The 19121-nt window shown below is 42.1% G+C and overlaps 1 protein-coding gene across 1 annotated transcript in view; it reads right to left on the minus strand.

Annotated features, from left to right (window-relative positions):
* The window catches only part of ATR (ATR serine/threonine kinase), a 156865-nt gene that overhangs the window by 25480 nt on the left and 112264 nt on the right, over positions 1-19121 (minus strand). The window contains exons 30-35 of the mRNA XM_014453216.2: positions 15594-15685; positions 15194-15371; positions 12032-12211; positions 11449-11608; positions 9307-9486; positions 1096-1238 (exon numbers count right to left, since the gene is read on the minus strand). Of these exons, the coding sequence (XP_014308702.1) occupies positions 1096-1238; positions 9307-9486; positions 11449-11608; positions 12032-12211; positions 15194-15371; positions 15594-15685 (933 nt within the window). The remainder of the gene's footprint in view (positions 1-1095; positions 1239-9306; positions 9487-11448; positions 11609-12031; positions 12212-15193; positions 15372-15593; positions 15686-19121) is intronic.

The raw sequence follows: 19121 nt of genomic DNA on the forward strand, positions 1-19121 counted from the left end.
GCCAGAAATTCTGCCTCAATAACAAGCAATTAATAATCATTAATAAAAAAATTAAGTTTGGATTTTATAAAACTTGAATTCCATTGTGGGAAGGAAGGCTTGGAAAATATTACAATCCTTTCACTTACAAACAAATATTGCTTTGATTCCTGAAAATATTGAACTGAGAAGTCCAAATACCTAGTACTAGCAACTTTAAATAGATTTATTGCTCTGAAGTAAGTTACCCTTCAATGTAAAGCAATGCTAATGAGCAAGATAAAAAGAATGAGTGGAATGTCATTATTACTTGCTAGGAATTAATAATTTGTGACTATATAAACAGTAGTCGTGAGATAATACACCATTTGGCTACAATTTGCTAATAGATGAAATTAAGTTATATTTCATCTGGTATCTAGCTTAAGAGATAAGTTCTTTTTACAAGTTTGATGTCAAAATCATTTTTGTATAGATATTACCTCTTAGTTAAATAGGCTAGAAGATTCCACTGGCAATTAAATACAACCATTAAATATGTCAGATTTAGGGTCTTCTGGCATTCTAGGAAGGGGGACTCAGGGAATAAGGGTCTGAAATGGGAAGGACATGTAATTTTCATTGTATATACTTGGTACTATAAAATGTTTTTAAAATATGCATGCCTTATTCCATTAAAATAGTTTTTTTTGTTGATGTTTTGTTTTTTTGTTAATCCTCACCTAAGGATTTTTCCCCCTTGATTTTTAGAGAGAACGGAAGGGAATGGGAGAGAAACATCGACGTGAGAGAGACACATCGACTGGTTGCTGCCCACATGCTCCCTGGCCGGGGTCAGGGACCAAGCCTGCAACTGAGGTATGAGCCCTTAACCAGACTCAAACCCACAACCCTTCAGTGTATGGGCCAGTGCTCTTAACCACTGAACCAAACTGGTTAGGGCTAAAATTGTTTTTTTTAAGGAAAGAAAAAAAATTAACATCTCTTCTAATGTGATAGGTTGAATCAGTGGTAAAGCAGAAAACATCTTGAATATGCTAAGATCTGTGATAACAATTCAATGTCAATAGTCACCTAGACATATATAATCAGCAAACTCGCAGTTCTCACACTTACCTTCCGAAATGAAGCACAATATACCGAATGAGATCACCCTGCTTTTCCATTTTGTTATCTGTGACCATGGGCATCAATTTGTCATAATACTTGGCAAGGTAAAAGTGCCCATCCTCCCACTCTGGCAGGAACAAGGTCACATCCTGGAAAAGAGAACACGGGATACTCTCCTCAGAAAACCCCACATTATACTAGAAAGTAAAATATAAATAGATAATTAGAGGTAAAGAAAGACACTACATAATGATAAAGAGAGCAATCCAAAAAGAGGATATAACCCTTGCAAACATTTATGCACCCAACATAGGAGCACCTAAATATGTAAAGCAAACCTTGATGGACATAAAGGGAGAAGCTGACAGTAATCTACACTAAAAAAAGAGAAACATGCAAATGGGTGTCACTCCGCAACCCTTCCCATTGGCTAATCAGGGCGATATGCAAATTAACTGCCAGCCAAGATGGCAGACGGCAGCCAGGCAGCTTGAAGCGAACATGAGGCTTGCTTGCTTCAGTGACGGAAGACTCCAACGTTCCCCGCCGGCCTCTGAGCTTGCACTTTGAAACACTGTTACAAATATAGAAGCTAAACAAAACCCCAGAAACCTGCTTTCAGCCAGCCGGGATCTCAGAGCTGGAGTTGAAACAGTGTTTCGATTATAGAACCCAAACAAACCGGATACCTGCTTTCAGCAGCCGAGGCCTAAGAGCTGGAGCCAAGCCTCAGAGCTAAAGCGGCCCAGAATAAAAAAAAAAAAAAAAAGATAAAAAGGAGCGGTTGGGAGCTTCAGTCACCGGCCAGCCTGAAAACAGCCCTCAGCCCCTCACCCAGACTGGCCAGGCACCCCAGTGGGGACCCCCACCCTGAAGGGTGTGTGACCAGCTGCAAACAGCCATCATCCCCTCATCCAGGCTGGCCAGGCACCCCAGTGGGGACCCCACCCTGATCCAGGACACCCTTCAGGGCAAACCAGCCAGCCCCCACCCGTGCACCAGGCCTCTATCCTATATAGTAAAAGGGTAATATGCCTCCCAGCACCGGGATCAGCGTGACTGGGGGCAGCGCCCAAACCCCCTGATCGCCCTGCAGCTCTGTGTGTGACAGAGGGCGGGGCCACAACCTCCCTCTCCGCCCTGCTCTGTTCATGACAGGGGAAGGCACCCCAACCCCCTGATCAGCCCTGCTCTGTACCTGATAGGGGGGAGCTCCACAACCCCCTGATCGCTCTGCGGCTCTGTGTGTGACAGGGTGCAGCACCCCAACCCGCCCCCCACGGGCCCTGCTCTGTGTGTGACGGGGTAGAGCCATAACCTCCCCATTGGCCCTGCCCTGAGTGTGACAGGGTGCGGCGCCCCAACCCCCTGATCCGCCCTGCTCTGTGTGTGACAGGGGGCGGTGCCCCAACACCCCTATTGGCCCTACTCTGTGAGTGACAGGGGGGAGCTCCTCAACCCCCTGCTGGGCACTGCTCTGTGCGTGACAGGGGAGAGCTTCCCAAACCCCTGATGGGCCCTGCTCTGTGAGTGACAGGGGGTGGCACCGCAACTTCCCCATCGACCCTGCCTTGAGTGTGACAGGGGGCGGTGCCTCAACCCCCCAATCGGTTGTACTCTGAGCGTGACTAGGGGTGGCATCACAACCTCCCGATCCACCCTGCTCTGTGCATGACAGGGGGCGGCGCCCCAACTCCCCAATCGGCCCTGCTCTGAGCCCGACCTAGGGCTGCACCTAGGGCTTGGGCCTGCCCTCTGCCACCCAGGAGCAGGCCTAAGCCAGCAGGTCATTATCTCCTGAGGGGTCCCAGACTGCGAGAGGGCACAGGCCGGGCTGAGGGGCCCCCCCTCCCCCCCCCCGAGTGCACAAATTTTTGTGCACCGGGCCTCTAGTACAATTATAATAGAGGATCTTAACACCCCACTGACATCAATGGATAGATCTTCCAGACAGAAAATCAACAAGGAAACTGTGGCCATAAATGACACACTAGATCAAATTGATTCAATTGATACTCTCAGAGCATTTCACCCCAAAGCAGCAGAATATACATTCTTGTAAAGTGCCCATGAAACATTTTCGAGGATAGACTACATATTAGGACACAAAACAAGTCTATATAAATTTAACATGAATGAAATCATATCAACTATCTTCTGTGACCATAATTCTATAAAACTTAAAATCAATCACAGGAAGAAAAATGAAAAACAAACAAAGACATGGATGCTAACTAACATGTTGCTAAACAATGAATGGCTGAACAATGAGATCAAGAAATAAGTCAAAAGATACCTTGAAACAGCTGAAAATGAGAACACAAGAACCCAAAATCTGAGGGACACAGGGAAAGCAGCCCTTTGAGGGAAATTCATTAACATTACAGGCCTACTTCAAGAAACAAGAAAAATCTCAAATAAATAATCTAATTTTTCACTAAAAGGAACTTGAAAAAGAACAAGAAACAAAGCCCAAAGTGAGTAGAAGGAAATAATAAAGATCAGAGCAGAAATAAATGAAATAGAGTCTAAAAAAAAACCCCAATACAAATATAAATAAAACCAAGAGCTCGTTCTTTGAAAAGATACAGAAGAATGACAAACCTTTAACCAGACACAGATTCATTAAGAAACAAAGAGAGCAGACCCAAACAAATAAAACAAGAAGTGAAAGAGAAGTATTAACTGACACCAAAGAAACATAAAATATTGTAAAAAAATTATTACGAACAACTATATGCCAACAATTTGGATAATGTGGACAAAATGGGTACATTCCTAAAAACATATAATCTTCCAAAACTAAATCAGGATGTGTCAGAGAATCTCACTAGACAGATTAAAACTAGTGAAATAGAAGCAGTATTTTTAAAAGCCCCAAAAACAATAGCCCTGGACATAATGGTTCTATAGGTGAATTTTACCAAACATTAAAAAAACTAACACCGATCCTTCTCAAACTATTTCAAAAATTAAAAAGGACAAAAGACCCCCCAAGCTCATTTTACAAGGCCAAAATTATCCTAATTTCAAAACCAGATAAAGACACAACAAAGAAAGAAAATCACAGGCTAACTAAAGGCCCGGTGTATGAAATTCATGCATGGAGGGGTGGGGGTCTCCTCAGCCCAGCCTGCACCCTCTCCAATCTGGGACCCCTCGGGGGATGTCCAACTGCCCCCAGGGATCGGGCCTAAACCGGGAGTCAGACATCCTTCTCACAATCCGGGACCACTGGCTCCTAACTTCTCACCTACCTGCCTACCTGATTGCCCCTAAACACCTGGCCTGATTGCCCCTAACTGCCCCCCCTGCTGGTCAAGAAACCCCCAACTACCGCCCCCCCCAGCCTGGTCGCCCCCAACTTCCCCCATCTGCCGGCCTGGTTGCCCCATGCAGCCTGCTGTTCAGTCATTTGGTCGTCCCTCACTAACCCCCTGCCGGCCCTGTTTGGTCGTTACTGTTACTGTGACGGTGTCCTGAACAATATGCATATTGCTCAATTATTAGTATAGACTAGAAACCTGGTGCATGAAAATTCATGCACTGGAGAAGGGGTTCCTCAGCCCGGCCTGCCCCCTCTCACAGTCCAGGAGCCCTCAGGGGTGGGAGGCAACCTGGTGATCAGGGGAAGGTGACGCCCCATCACACCTCTGCTGCTGCCACTGTCGGCAGCGCAATCATAAGCCGGCCCTGGTTACCTGAGCCTCGGGAGGCCCTGGGCGGCTGGGGAGCTGAGGGGACTAGGGGAATCCAGAGGCAGGAGCGTGGCAAGGATGGGCCCACCCCCAGGAGGGGCTGAGGGGGCTGGACACCGCCATCTTGTGGCTGTGGGCACATCCATCTTTGAGGGCATGGCAGTCAATTAGCATATTCCCTCCTTATTGGCTGTGGGCACTGCCATCTTTGAGGGTGGGGCAGTCAATTTGCATATTCCCTCCTTATTGGCTACGGGTGCTGCCATCTTTGTGACGACATCAGGGTCAATCAGCATATTCCCTCTATTTGATAGGATACCCCTGATGAATATGGATGCTAAAATTCTCAACAAAATATTAGCAAACCAAATTCAGGGATACATTAAAAAGGTCATATAGCATCATCAACTGGGATTTATTCCAAAGATGCAAGGTTGGTGTAATATCCACAAATCAATAAATGTGATATACCACATAAACAAAATTAAGAATAAAAAGCATGTGACCATATCAATTCATACAGAAAAGGCATTTGATAAAATCCAGCCCCCATTTACGATATAAACTGTCAGCAAAGTGGGAATAGAGGGAACATACTTCAACATAATAAAGGTTATATATAACAAACCCAGAGCCTATATCATATTCAATGGGCAAAAATATAAGTGTTCCCCTTAAGACTGAGAAGACAGGGATGTCCATTTTCACTACTATTATTCAATATAGTACTGGAAGTCTAGCCACTGCAATCAGAAAAGAAGAAGAAATAAAAGGCTCCACATTGTAAAGGAAGAAGTAAAACTGTCATATGCAGGTGACATGATACTGTATATAGAGAATCCTAAAGATTCCACCAAAAAAACTACTTGAGCTGATCACTGAATTTAGTAAAATAGCAGGATACAAAATAAACATCCAGGAATCAGTAGCATTTTAAAAAAAGTTTTGTGTTGTTTTTTTTTAAATTGATTTTTAGAGAGAGGAAGGTAGAAGGATAGAAAGATAGAAACTTTGATGAGACCGGAACATCCTCAATTGGTTGCCTCCTGCATACCCTACACTGGGGATCGAGCCTGCAACCTGGGCATGTGCCCTGACCAGGAATGGAAATGATGATCTCTCGGTTCCTGGGTCAACGCTCAACTGATAAGTCACGCCAGTCAGGCCAGTAGCATTTTTATACACCAATAATGAACTCTCAGACAACAAAACGAAAGAAAGGAAAGAAAAAAAAGAAAGGAAAGAAAGGGAGAGAGAGAGAGAGAGAGAGAGAGAGAGAGAGAGAGAGAGAGAGAGAGAGAGAAAGAGAGAAAGAGAGAAAGAGAGAGAAAGAAAGTAAGAAAAAAGATGAAATACCTAGGAATATATTTAACAGGATATAAAAGACTGTACTCGGAAAATTGTAAAACATTGAAGAAAGAAACTGAAGAAGATACAAACAAGTGGAATCATATAACATGTCCATGGATAGGAAAAATTAATATCATTTAAAAAGGCCATACTACCCGAACAAATCTACAGATTCCCACACAATGCCTACCAAGATACCAATAGTGGCCCTAGCTGGTTTGGATCAGTGGATAGGGCGTCGGCCTGCGGACTGAAAGGCTTCCAGAGGGAACTGGGCTCTCTCAAGGTTATAAAGTTTCAATTATAGAAGATAAATAAATCCCAGAAAAAAAAAGAAAAAAGAAAAAAAGGAGAGGCTGGGAGCTTGGGTAGCCAGGGGGCGCAGCCAGCTTGAAAACAGCCCTCAGCCCCTCACCCAGGTTGGCCAGGAACCCCAGCAAGACCCCCCACCCTGAAGGCTTGTAGGTAGCCTGAAAACGGCCCTCAGCCCCTCACCCCCTTACCCAGGCTGGCCAGGCACCGAGTGGGAACCCCCACACTAAAGGGGGTGTAGCCAGTCTGAAACGGCCCTCAGCCCCTCACCCAGGCTGGCCAGGCACCCCAGCGGGATCCCCACCCTGATCCGGGATACCCTTCAGGGCAAACTAGCCGGCCCCCACCCGTGCACCAGGCCTCTATCCTATATAATAAAAGGGTAACATGCAAATTGACCCTAACAGCAGAACGACTGGGAATGACTGGTCACTGTGACACACACTCACCAACAGGGGGGAGACGCTCAATGCAGGAGCTGCCCCCTGGTGGTCAGTGCACTCCCACAGGGGGAGCTCTGCTCAGCCACAAGCCAGGCTGACAGCTGCCAGCACAGCGGTGATGGTGGGAGCCTCTCCTGCCTCCTCAGCAGCACTAAGGATGTCCGACTGCAGCTTAGACCTGCTCTCCGCTGGCAAGAGGACATCCCCCGAGGGCTCCCGGGCTGCCAGAGGGATGTCTGACTGCCAGCTTAGGCCCGATCCCCTGGGGACATCCCCTGAGGGGTCCCAGACTGCGAGAGGGCACAGGCCGGGCTGAGGGACCCCCCAAGTACACAAATTTTTGTGCACCGGGCCTCTAGTCTATATAATAAAAGCCTAAGCCTAAGTGACCGTTACAGCACAACGACCAGAACGACCGGTTGCTATGATGCGCACTGAACACCAGGGGGCAGACGCTCAACGCAGGAGCTTCCCCCTGGTGGGTCTGTGTGCTCCCACAGGGGGAGCGTTACTCAGCCAGAAGCCGGGCTCACGCCCTGGGCAAGCGCAGCAGCGGTGGTGGGAGCCTCTCCCGCCTACGCGGCAGCACTAAGGAGCAGCAGCCAAGCAGTAAGGAGCAGCAAGAGGTAAGGAGCAAAAGGTCCCAGACTGTGAGAGTGCATAGGCCGGGATGAGAAACCCTCCCTCCTCTCCCCCCAGTGCACAGATTTTTGTGCAATGCGCCTCTAGTACATTTATAATAAGTTTTGACACATACACTAATTTTTCTCAGTTTGCCCTCCAGATATACTTATCACACTTTACCTTTTTCTATCCTGTGTCTCAAAAGATTGACACTGATAATTTACATCAAAGGGTCTATGTGCCCTCCAAATATTGTTCTTCTTTTATTTTTAATATATTTTATTGATTTTTTACAGAGAGGAAGGGAGAGGAATAGAGAATTAGAAACATCGATGAGAGAGAAACATTGATCAGCTGCCTCCTGCACACTCCCCACTGGGGATGTGCCCACAACCAAGGTACATGCCCTTGACTGGAATCGAACCTGGGACCGTTGAGCCCAAAGGCCGATGCTCTATCCACTGAGCCAAACCGGTTAGGGCAATATTGTTGTTCTTATAGTTTCCCCATAATTGTTCTTTCCTCAGCAGCTGCTTCCAGCTGGGCCTCATAGAGTTTTGAGTTATGTATGTACACCATGGCCCTTAATCAAAGATTCAGGTGGCTACCTATACAGATCTATAACTTTTTGTCTGTTTAACTTCTCTTTTTCAGGTAATCTGCCTCACAAATTATAGCCACTGTCTCTTACTTTATTATTTCCTAACTTCTACATTCTTAGTTTTTTTTAAAATTTTTGTTCCCTTTTCTAACACTTTGAGGTGGTTATTTAAGGCTCATTAATTGTGAGCCTTTATTTTCTTTTAATACATGCAAATAACATTTTAAATTCCCTTGAAGAATGGCTTTAGCTGCCTGGCCAGTGTGCTCAATGGTTGAGCATTGACCCATGAATCAGGAGGTCACAACTCGATTCTTGGTCAGGGCACACGCCTGGAGTTGTAGGCTCAATCCCCAGTAGGGGGCGTGCAGGAGGCACTCGATCAATGATTCTCTCTCAACATTGATGTTTCTATCTCTTTCTCTCCCTCATCTCCCTTCCTCTCTGAAATCAATAAAAATATATTTTAATAAAAAAGAATGGCTTTAGCTGCATCACATGTCATATTTTTATTATCATTCAGTTCAAAGTATTTTTCAATTCTCATTGCAATTTGTTCTCTGACCTATGGGTTACTGAGAAGTATCTGTCTTATAACACCATCTACATACCTAGTAAATCTTAATAACTAGTAGTAAGGAAGGTATATATTGTGTTTCTTCAAAAATATTCAGGCTAGGGTAGCTAACTTTGGGGAATGAGGGTGAAAGAGTGGGTTGTGAAGTGCTAATAATATTCTACTTCTTAATCTGGGTGATGGTTTCATGAGTGTATTTACTTTTTAATAGTTCCTACAGCGATATACTTATGCTATATACGCACTAGAAGTCAAACAAGTTTCCTGACTATTTTTTAAAATTATATTTTTTATTGGCTTTAGAGAGAGAGAAAGGGACAGGGAGAGAAAGAGAAAAAAAAATTAATGTGAGAAACACTGATTGAATGCCTTCTGCACACCTCCTACTGGGGATCTAGCTGGCAACTCTGACATGTGCCTTTATCTATAATAGAACTGGTGACCTTTTGTTTCATGGGACAATGATAAACCAACTGAGCCACACTGGCCAGGGCTCTTGGCTATTTTTATACATGTATTCTTCAATCTGGACTTTAAAATAATTTGATCCATTTTCAAAAACAAAACAAAAGAATGAGTTTCTTATTGAAATTGTATTATAAATATACCTGCCTTATATTTTTTCATAACTGCATTGCTTTCAAAGTTAGCTGTTTCTTCCATAAATCGGCCTACTAGCAGCATAGCTCGACCATGGATTAACATGTCCTTACTCTCAGTTGGAGTTTTATTTTCAGGGAAACATAATTCAACACCCTTTTGAAGAACAATTAGTGCCTGGTGAACATCACCCTAAAAGAAAAAAGACAACAACAAATCTTTTAATTTAAGAACGTATTTCCATTTTTTGAAAAACAAATACAATTGTTAGGATTTAAAGTTCATTAGATATTTTATGTGTAGGTCCATTTGAGTTTCATGTTCAGCTCTTATTTCCATCCTATAAAAGTAAAATCCTAAAAAGGTAACATTGCTTCATTTCATGTAAAATTCATAATCATATACTCATTCATTTTATAGTCGATCAAAGTGCTGGGAACTGAAAATAAGTCTATATGACTGGGGATAAACAATGAATAAACCCAAATCTCTGGCTTAAAAAAGTTCACAGTCAAGTGAAGAAATAGACTATATACCTAAAATAACAACCCAATGTGTTAAGTACTATTAACAGAGGAATATACATAGACATAATGGGGTAAAGTAAAGGGAGCCCTCTAAATGTACCTGAAAATATAGGAAAATGGAGAAGAGCATCAGTCAGGAAAGGTTACCAAATGAGGAAGATCTGAATTAGGTCTTAAATAATGAGTACGAATTTTCCCGCAGAGAATTCAGTAAGAAACATTCTTGGTAGAAGGAAAAATAATTTTAATTGGTAGAAAAGTGAGTAGTCTGGTTTTAGCTGAAGCCTAAAGGGTTTGTTACTGAAACTGAAGAGGCAGACTGGAACTCAATCACAAAGGGCCTTTTGTACTTTCTAGAATTCAGACTTAATGCTAAAGGCATACAGAATACTTTGAAGGATTTTAATCAGGGGAGCAACATGATTCAACATGAATTTTAGAAACATCAGACTGCAGTAATGTATACAGAGAAATGGTGAGACTGCCAAAGAGGCTATTAACATTGTTATAGGTTACAAATGGAATGAATAAAAGCAGCAGAGACAAATAAGAAGGAGATAATTTAAAAGACATTTCTAAGGTAGATTTAGTGTCCAACTGGATGTGAAAAGTGAGGGAGGGTAGGAAGGTCAAGATGATGCCCTGATATCTTGGATGAGAGAATGTAAGAGTCCTACCTAGAAAAATAGGGAAAATGGGAGAAGAAACGGCACTGAATTATTAGATGATGAACTGCATTTTTAACATATCGTGTTTAAGGTATTACAACTTATAGAATTATACTAGCTCAGAAAATGATCAGGCACTGACCAATGCAGCCTGAATTATTACTTTCACTTCCCGTCCGTCCAGGAAACATCTTCCCTCCTGTCCTTTCTCAGCCACCATGAAGTTGGTCCAGTCACAGGTGGTACCAACTATAATCAGTAAATGTCAACTTCAGGACATGCTATACCTACTGCTAAGACTAAACTGACCTATGGGTTACTGAGGAGATATATAAATATCTGTATTAAGATATTTATATATCTTATATATAAATATAAGGCAAACATGAGGAGATATATAAATAACAACCTTTTAAATATTGGACATAAGCTTTGCAAGTTAAGATATTTAAAAAGCCTTTTTCACATTACTATAGCTTTAATCTGACTATTGGAGACTTTTGTTCTGAAGCTAAGCCCTTCCTAACAAGCTAGATTAATTGGAAGTGAATCTTGACAGTAAGTACTGACAAGTCCACACAAAACTAATTATCTGCCAAGGATGTGAATAAGGACAATGTTGTGTTCATTTAACAAATATTTTTTGATATCTTACTACATACACTCTTTATACATATAGGATGTTAAAACAAAGTAAAATTGGTCACGTCCCTCAAGAAAATAATGAAAAACATGTGAAAATTGAAAGAACTACACTTTCAGTCTTGAAATGGAAAACTATTTTGGGTCTTCAGGATAGAAAGAATAATTCCTTCCCAATTATGGTAGGTAATGATGAAAAAAGGTGACAGAAAAAGAGGGTTCTCAATTGAGATTAGACACTGTCTGTCACTCAGGCCTTTAGAAAAAGTACATAATCTGCAAAATACATATATATGATGATATTCCCTTCGTGTTACCTTGGACCACAGCCACTTTGCCCTTTCCACATACAGTTCAGCAAGTCGTGATTCTCCAGCATTGAGCAGAGCATTGTAGGCTGTCTGGTGGTGACCAGCCTTTCTAGCTACTCTGGCACTCTGTAGCCAGCATTCTCCAACCATTTCATTGTAATCTTGTCTAAAGAAATGTGACAGAACAGGAGGAAAAGAGCATTTTTAAGTGTATTCAATGACAATTAAAATACCTATTTCTAACATGGAACATTCTTAATACACTGTTTCAAAGAAATCAAAGATTTGCTAAAAAAAATACTTTTAGTTTTCTTAAAGTACTCCATTTTTATCAATAAGTCTATGAAGACCTATTAATGACTCATATCTGTACCTCCCCCTGGTAAGTTTTTTTTTAACATTAAAAAAAAGATATATTGCATGTACATGTAATTCTTAAGTTTCAACTATGTAGAGTAGCCCTGACAATTAAAAACAAAAAAATAGAGATTCAGAGAGAAAATTAGGAAAGCTAAATACCCCCAAGTAATATGCAAATACAATACTAAATTCACAATAATTGACATTTTAAAACAAAGTGTGGAAAAACCTTTTGTTGAGGCTTAATAAAGCTCTCCGGAGAGCCAGAATGGGTTCCTTGGCTCTATAGGAATTCTGGGTCATTTCTAGTCGAGCTACCCAGTTTAGAGAATCTTCTTGAGAATTATCGCCTAGAGACTCATGGAAAAGTGGTTTGATGCTATGCTCCAACTCACACAACATGTGTAATCTAGAGACAAATAGAGGCAATGTTAAAATAATATAATCTTCATCCTTATTAATCTCATATAATGCATGTATATTAAATTAGCCATGAGAATCTAAAATGTGCAGTTTTCTTTGGAAGAACTTTAACCAATACATATTCTTAGTAAATATAAACAGTAACATCTTTTCATACTGGGTATAGTATGATGTTGATTTAAATATTTAGCCCAGCTCGATCCCCAGTGTGGGGCATTCAGGAGCCAGTCAATCAATGATTCTCTCTCATCACTGATGTTTCTATCTCTCTCTTCCTCTCCCTTCCTCTCTGAAATCAATATATACATATATATATATATATATATATATATATATATATATATATATATATATATCTTTATTGTTCTTTCTTACCTCTACGTGTTTTATGTTTTATTGATGTTTACAGAGAGGAAGGGAGAGGGATAGAAAGTTAGAAACATTGATGTGAGAGAAACATTGATCAGCTGTCTCCTGCATGTCCCGTATTGGGAATCGAGCCCATAACCAAGATATATGCCCTTGACCGGAATCAAACACAGGACCCTTCAGTCTGAGGGCCAACGCTATATCCACTGAGCCAAACTGGTTAGGGCAATAAAGATATATTTTTAAAAATACTTTAAAAAATTTAGTGCTTACTATGATCCCCAAATTCTTATTAATTAACTTAGAGAATGATATATAAAACTAAATTCAAATGTAAGAAAATAAAACTTTATCACCTTTATGAAGATAAAAGAAAATATGAATCCATTATATGTCAACATAAATATTTGCCCATAAGAGGACTTGGCATAGTAAATGCCAGCAAAAAATGAGAAATGATACAGTTGATTTTTTCCTAAGAGTAATGGAAGCACTCATACTTTCACAATAGCCTATGATTCAGTCAGTATTCAAGATACAACTACAGAACAGAAATAATTTTGGTGGTCCAATCTCTGGTTTCATTAAGCTGTTACCAAAGGGGCTTATAAAAAATATAGATTATTCTAACTAAAAAAAAAAGAAAAGAAAAATTGCTTACTTATCTTTTTTTATTATAGTTCAATTAAAACATGTTTAATTATTTTCTTCAGATGAACTAACAGACCTAAAATGTTTTCCATCATTTCTTTCTTACCTCTATAAGTTAATATTCCTTTCTAGTAATGTAATGCCTACATTTTTGGGGGGCGAAATGTCAAATGCCTTTCTAAATAAGAAGGGAAGGGGACCAATAAGTAGTGAAGACCAGTGTGTCAAGTACAGATGTCTAGATTACTTAGGTTAGTTGTATAAAAAATAAACTATGAATTACATCAGGACAAATATAAGATTTTTCTAGTTATTTTTTTAGAAGTCTCAAAATTGCCTTCCCAATTAATAGAATGTATGTTAAAATGTTTTTGAAAAACTACAAGATGGCTCTGGCCGGTGTTGCTCAGTTGGTTGGAGCACCATTCCATAAACCAAAAGGTCGGAGGTTTGATTCCTGGCCAGGACACATGCTTAGGTTTTGGGTTCAAACCCTCGGCAGGGAAAGTGTGGGAAGCAACTGATTGATGTGTTGTTTTTTTCCTCTCTCTCCCTCCATGCCTCTGTCCCTCCCTCCCTTCCCCTCTCTAAAAAAGTCAATGACCATGTCTTTGGATGAAGATTAGAAAAAAAAATAATAATAATCCTATATAATAAAAGAGAAACATCCAAATTATCCATCCCTCTGCTACACTGAAGCCACGCTCGCCAGACAATCAGGAGCAAGCATGCAAATTAACCCAACTAAGATGGCGGTGACCACAGAGCTGGAGAAAGCAGGAGGCTTGGGTTGCCCCCGGCGATAGAGGAAGCCAAGCTTCCCGAATGCCCTGACCTGCCTTGGGCTATGCTCAAGGCTACAAAGTTTCAATTATAGAAGATAAATAAATCCCAGATACCTGCTTCCAGCCAGCCATGGCCACAGAGCTGGAGCGAGCAGGTGGCTTGGGTTGCCCCCAACAATGGAGGAAGCCAAGCTTCCCGCCTGCCCTGGCTGGGCCAGGGGGGCGTGGCCAGCCTGAAAACGGCCATCAGCCCCTCACCCAGGCTAGGCAGGCACCCCAGTGGGAACCCCCCACCCTGAAGGGGCTGTGAGCAGCCTGAAAACGGCCCTCAGCAGCCTGAAACAGCCCTCACCCAGGCTGGCCAGGCACCGCAGTGGGGACCCCCACCCTGAAAGGGGTGTGGCCAGCCTGAAAACGGCCCTCAGCCCCTCACCCAGGCTGGCCAGGCACCCCAGCGGGACCCCCACCCTGACCCAGGACACCCTTCAGGGCAAACCAGCCGGCCCCCACCCATGCACCAGGCCTCTATCCTATATAATGAAAGGGTAATATGCAAATTGACCCTAACAGCAGAACGACTGGGAATGACTGGTCACTGTGACACACACTCACCACCAGGGGGCAGACGCTCAATGCAGGAGCTGCCCCCTGGTGGTCAGTGCGCTCCCACAGGGGGAGCTCTGCTCAGCCACAAGCCAGGCTGCCATCTGCCAGCACAGCAGTGGCGGCAGGAGCCTCTCCCGCCTCCTCAGCAGCGCTAAGGATGTCCAACTGCAGCTAGGCCTGCTCCCCACTGGCAAGTGGACATCCCCTGAGGGCTCCCGGGCTGCCAGATGGATGTCTGACTGCCAGCTTAGGCCTGATCCCCTGGGGAGCGGGCCTTAGCCAGCAGGTGGACATCCCCTGAGGGGCCCAGACTGTGAGAGGGCACAGGCCGGGCTGTGGGACCCCCTCGAGTGCACAAATTTTTGTGCACTGGGCCTCTAGTAAATAAATAAAAAGGGAAAAATATAGAGTGATTGTGAGTTAAAGAATGAAAAAGCTATTTTGTTCAGCTATGCATGATAATAAACATAATATCGGTTATTTACTAATCAAAGCATTCTAAGCCTATCAGATGATACTTATAGACCAGGAATATAAATATGGGAACTTTGAAATACCTGACAATATACTCATATCCTCGTTGGTAAGAGCCTCTTTCAAAGCTTGCAGCTGAAAGAGGTACAATTTGTTCGGCTCTCACTAGTTTCAATGTATCATAAAAAGCTGTGGTATCTCTTTTTTTGACTGATAATAATAGCTGCCCCAGTCTGACACTCCATGTGGTAGATTTCCCATCTGAAAAAGAAATAAAGAGTTAAGGAATGAGAGCTGGGTCTATGAACAAGTTTTATTTCATTTGGTAAAATGGTCAGAAGAAATACTGAACCGATGATTTCATTTTGATAACTAAACAAAGCAATCACAAAACAAGTTGACAGATTAATTATGACTATTGCTTAGACACTTAGTCTATTTATGGCATCTTAAAACAACTTATATTTTAAGAAGTCATTTTACCTGCTGCCAAATAATTTTCCACCAAATCCCACTGTGATAACTTCCAAGCTGCTTCCACTCTGTATGTGTTTAATTCGTCTGTCCATTCAGACCTATTAAAAGAAACCCATATTAAGCTTTAATTTATTTCAATGTAAAGTGGCATTTAAAAATTATTTTTATTAGTTTAGATACTCTATATACTGCATTTATTTATTGTTCTATTTATTGTATTTGCGCTGTATTGTACTTTGTATTTGGATAGACAATTATTTTGTATTTAGATACAAAATAATTGTCTATCCAAAAGAATCTCCCAAATTTTAATCTTCCCATTTTCTGAAAACATTTCTTCAATAATTACTTGTGATAGAGCCATTTAAAAATGCCATTCTCTGCCCTGGCCAATGTGGCTCAGCTGGCTAAGCATCGTCCCATGCACTGAAATATCACTGGTGCGATTCCCGGTCAAGGCACATGCCCGGTTGTGGGTTCAGTCCCCAGTTGGGGTGCATACAGGAGGCACCCAATCACTGTTTCTCTCTCTCCCTCTCTCTCTCAAATTAATAAAGCCAAATTTTTAAAAATGCCATTTCGTGATGAATTGAGTCAAGCCATATAATAGAACAGAATTAGTGCCTGGATAATTACAAAATGTATTTGTAAGGTTAGCTCTGTGCTTCACTTGAACAAAGGGAAAGGAGGAATAAAAGCCAAATGAACATCCATGCATACAGAGGTAATCAATTCCAATAACCTGGGATTATGAGTGAAATTTAAGATAAAATTATAGGAGATGGTGCAATTGGTCAGGAGCAGGTGGGGAGTACATAGGACACCATATTAGGGCATAAGAAAGTGACAAATGATGTGTCAATGGCATAACAAAGGATATAAAAGTAGCTAACTAAAATATATACCTATTCTTTTTTAAAATATATTTTTATTGACTTCAGAGAGGAAGGCAGAGGGAGAGAGAGATAGAAACATCAATGATAAGAGAGAATCATTGATTGGCTGCCTCTTGCACGCCCCCTACTGGGGATCAAGCCCGCAACCCAGGCATGTGCCCTGAGGAATCAAATGGTAACGTCCTAGTTCACAGGTCGATGCTCAACCACTGAGACACCCAGCTGGGCTATACCTATTCTTAAACTATATCAGTAACTTTAAAATGTGAGTTTGTAAAACCAGTATAATATAGGTACTTATTTTTTGTAAGTATTCTACTTAAGTGACACTAAGATAACTAGTGATATTTTAGATCATGACTATATAAAAGAAGCTAGACTTTTGCCATGTTTTTTCTTTATTAATCATACCATTTGAATACCTGCTACATGCTAGATCCTGGGCAAGGCACAATTTTCCATTTAATTAACTAATAACAATGAAAGGCACACATATCCTCATATTATAAAAAAGGTGCCCTGGTCCCTGGTTGGTGTAACTCGGTAGGAGTGTTGTCCCCTGCACCAAAAGGTGGAGGGTTTGATTCCCAGTTGGCGTGCAGGTGGAAGGCAGCTGATCAATGTCCCTCTCCCTGCGCCCTCTCTCCCTTCTCCTCCCTCCCGACTTGTGTGGCTCAGTGGTTGGGCTTTGACCTATAAACTAGGAGGTTCAATTCCCAGTCAGGGCACATATCAAGGTTTCAGGCTCAATCTGTAGTAGGGGGCATGCAAGAGACAGCCATCATCATTGATGTTTCTATCACTCTCTCCCTTCCTCTCTGAAATCAATAAAAATATATTTTTTAAAAAGTCCTTTTTGTTCTTTCTGTAGTAAAAACACATGAAGAAATGTAACAAATAAATTAATTTCATTTTATTTCTAAAAATCCTATATAATAAAACCCTAATATGCAAATTGATAGAACAGCGGAATGACCGGTCGCTATGACGCACACTGATCACCATGGGGGCAGCTCCTGCATTGAGCATCTGCATCCCAAGAAGGAGGCGACCAGCGGCAGCGATCAGGGGGCGGGGCCGGCCAGCGGGCAGTGCCAGGCCACCAGCCAAGGCAGGTGCCGTTGGGGGCCCCCTGATCACCCAACAGATAGATCGACCCTGATCACCGACCAGCCCTAGGGACCCTACCCTATATATTGGGAACAGTCTCCTAGATATAAAATTAAAACCTAGCCAGGCTACGCTAATACTGAAAAAACAGGATGAGGCAGTGGTGACATGCATGGACTCTGGCTTGCACATTTTGTAGTCAGCCCTGATTCTGACACTTATAACTGTGTGACAAAGCCAATTACTTAACTTCTATTTCAGTTTTTCCACCCATAAGATGGGGAAAATGGTACTACTGCCTCAGAAGGATAATGTTATGTACTACTTTTTATAATCAGGGCAAAAAAATATAGCTGCCCATATAACAGCAAGATGCCTTTCACCTGTATGAAAAGTATGGTCACTGGTGCATACAGCGTCCTGGATTGCGAGAGGGACTGCCAGTTTAGGCCTGATCCCCGGGGGTCTATCAGCAATCAGACATCCCCCGAGGGTGCAGTCTGGGCTGAGGGAACCCCCCCATGCACAAATTTCATGCACCGGGCCCTCTAGTAAAAAATAACAGCATAAATATTGAATATTCTCTAATTTCTAAATATGAATACCACCATAAACAATCAAAAACAAAGAGGCCAAAAGAAATATAATAGAAATGTAATTTTCAAAACTATAATTTTTAATAACTTTACAAGTTTATCACTAGATGCCAGACAAACAAAATGTTAGAATAAAAATCTGAGGAGAATTAGTATGATTTACTATCCGGAGGGTGTGTGTATCAAGCATTATACCGAAAATGTACCAAATGACAATGAGAATCAGGCTGTAAGAACTTATCCTCATAAATGAGTACATTTAAAAGAATGATTGTGTAAGCCAAGCACAATAATGTTGGACATGTATTTGTTTAAATTGCAAGTATCACCCCCCTGAAAACACATATCCTCAATGACCATTTGCTCCAATGTGAGACAGCATCATTCACTGAATATTGAGAGGTGCTATTTTACAGATCCCAAGAAAAGATGAGGAATCTAACTGTCCAGTGTTCATCATAAGGAAACTTGATACCATGGCTTGAGCCATGATAAATTTATAAATTTCTGCAACCCTTTTACTCATAAGGTCTCTCAACTAATCTAGAGAAACACTTCAATTAGTAAAACATATAACCTATCCTTTTCCTGCTTCTGCAAAATTTCCACCATCCTATATAATAAAGAGGCAATATGCAAATTAACCCTCACACCCTCACAAGAAGGCTGCCTACAACCAGGCTGGCAGGTGGGTTATTTAGGGATAACCAAACGACTGAACAAACAGGCTATGTGGAGCAACCAGGCCAGCAGGGGGCTTAGTGAGGGATGACCAAAAGACTGAACAAGCAGACTGCATGGGGCAACCAGGCCGGCAGGAGGGGTTAGTGAGGGTCAACCAAACAATTGCACAGCAGGCTGCATGGGGCGACCAGGACGGTGGAAAGGCTGTGAGGGGCGATCAGGCTGGCGGGAGGGGCAGTTGAGGAACA

Source organism: Myotis lucifugus, unplaced genomic scaffold, assembly GCF_000147115.1.
Source record: "Myotis lucifugus unplaced genomic scaffold, Myoluc2.0 scaffold_21, whole genome shotgun sequence".
In the NCBI taxonomy this organism is placed as follows: domain Eukaryota; kingdom Metazoa; phylum Chordata; class Mammalia; order Chiroptera; family Vespertilionidae; genus Myotis; species Myotis lucifugus.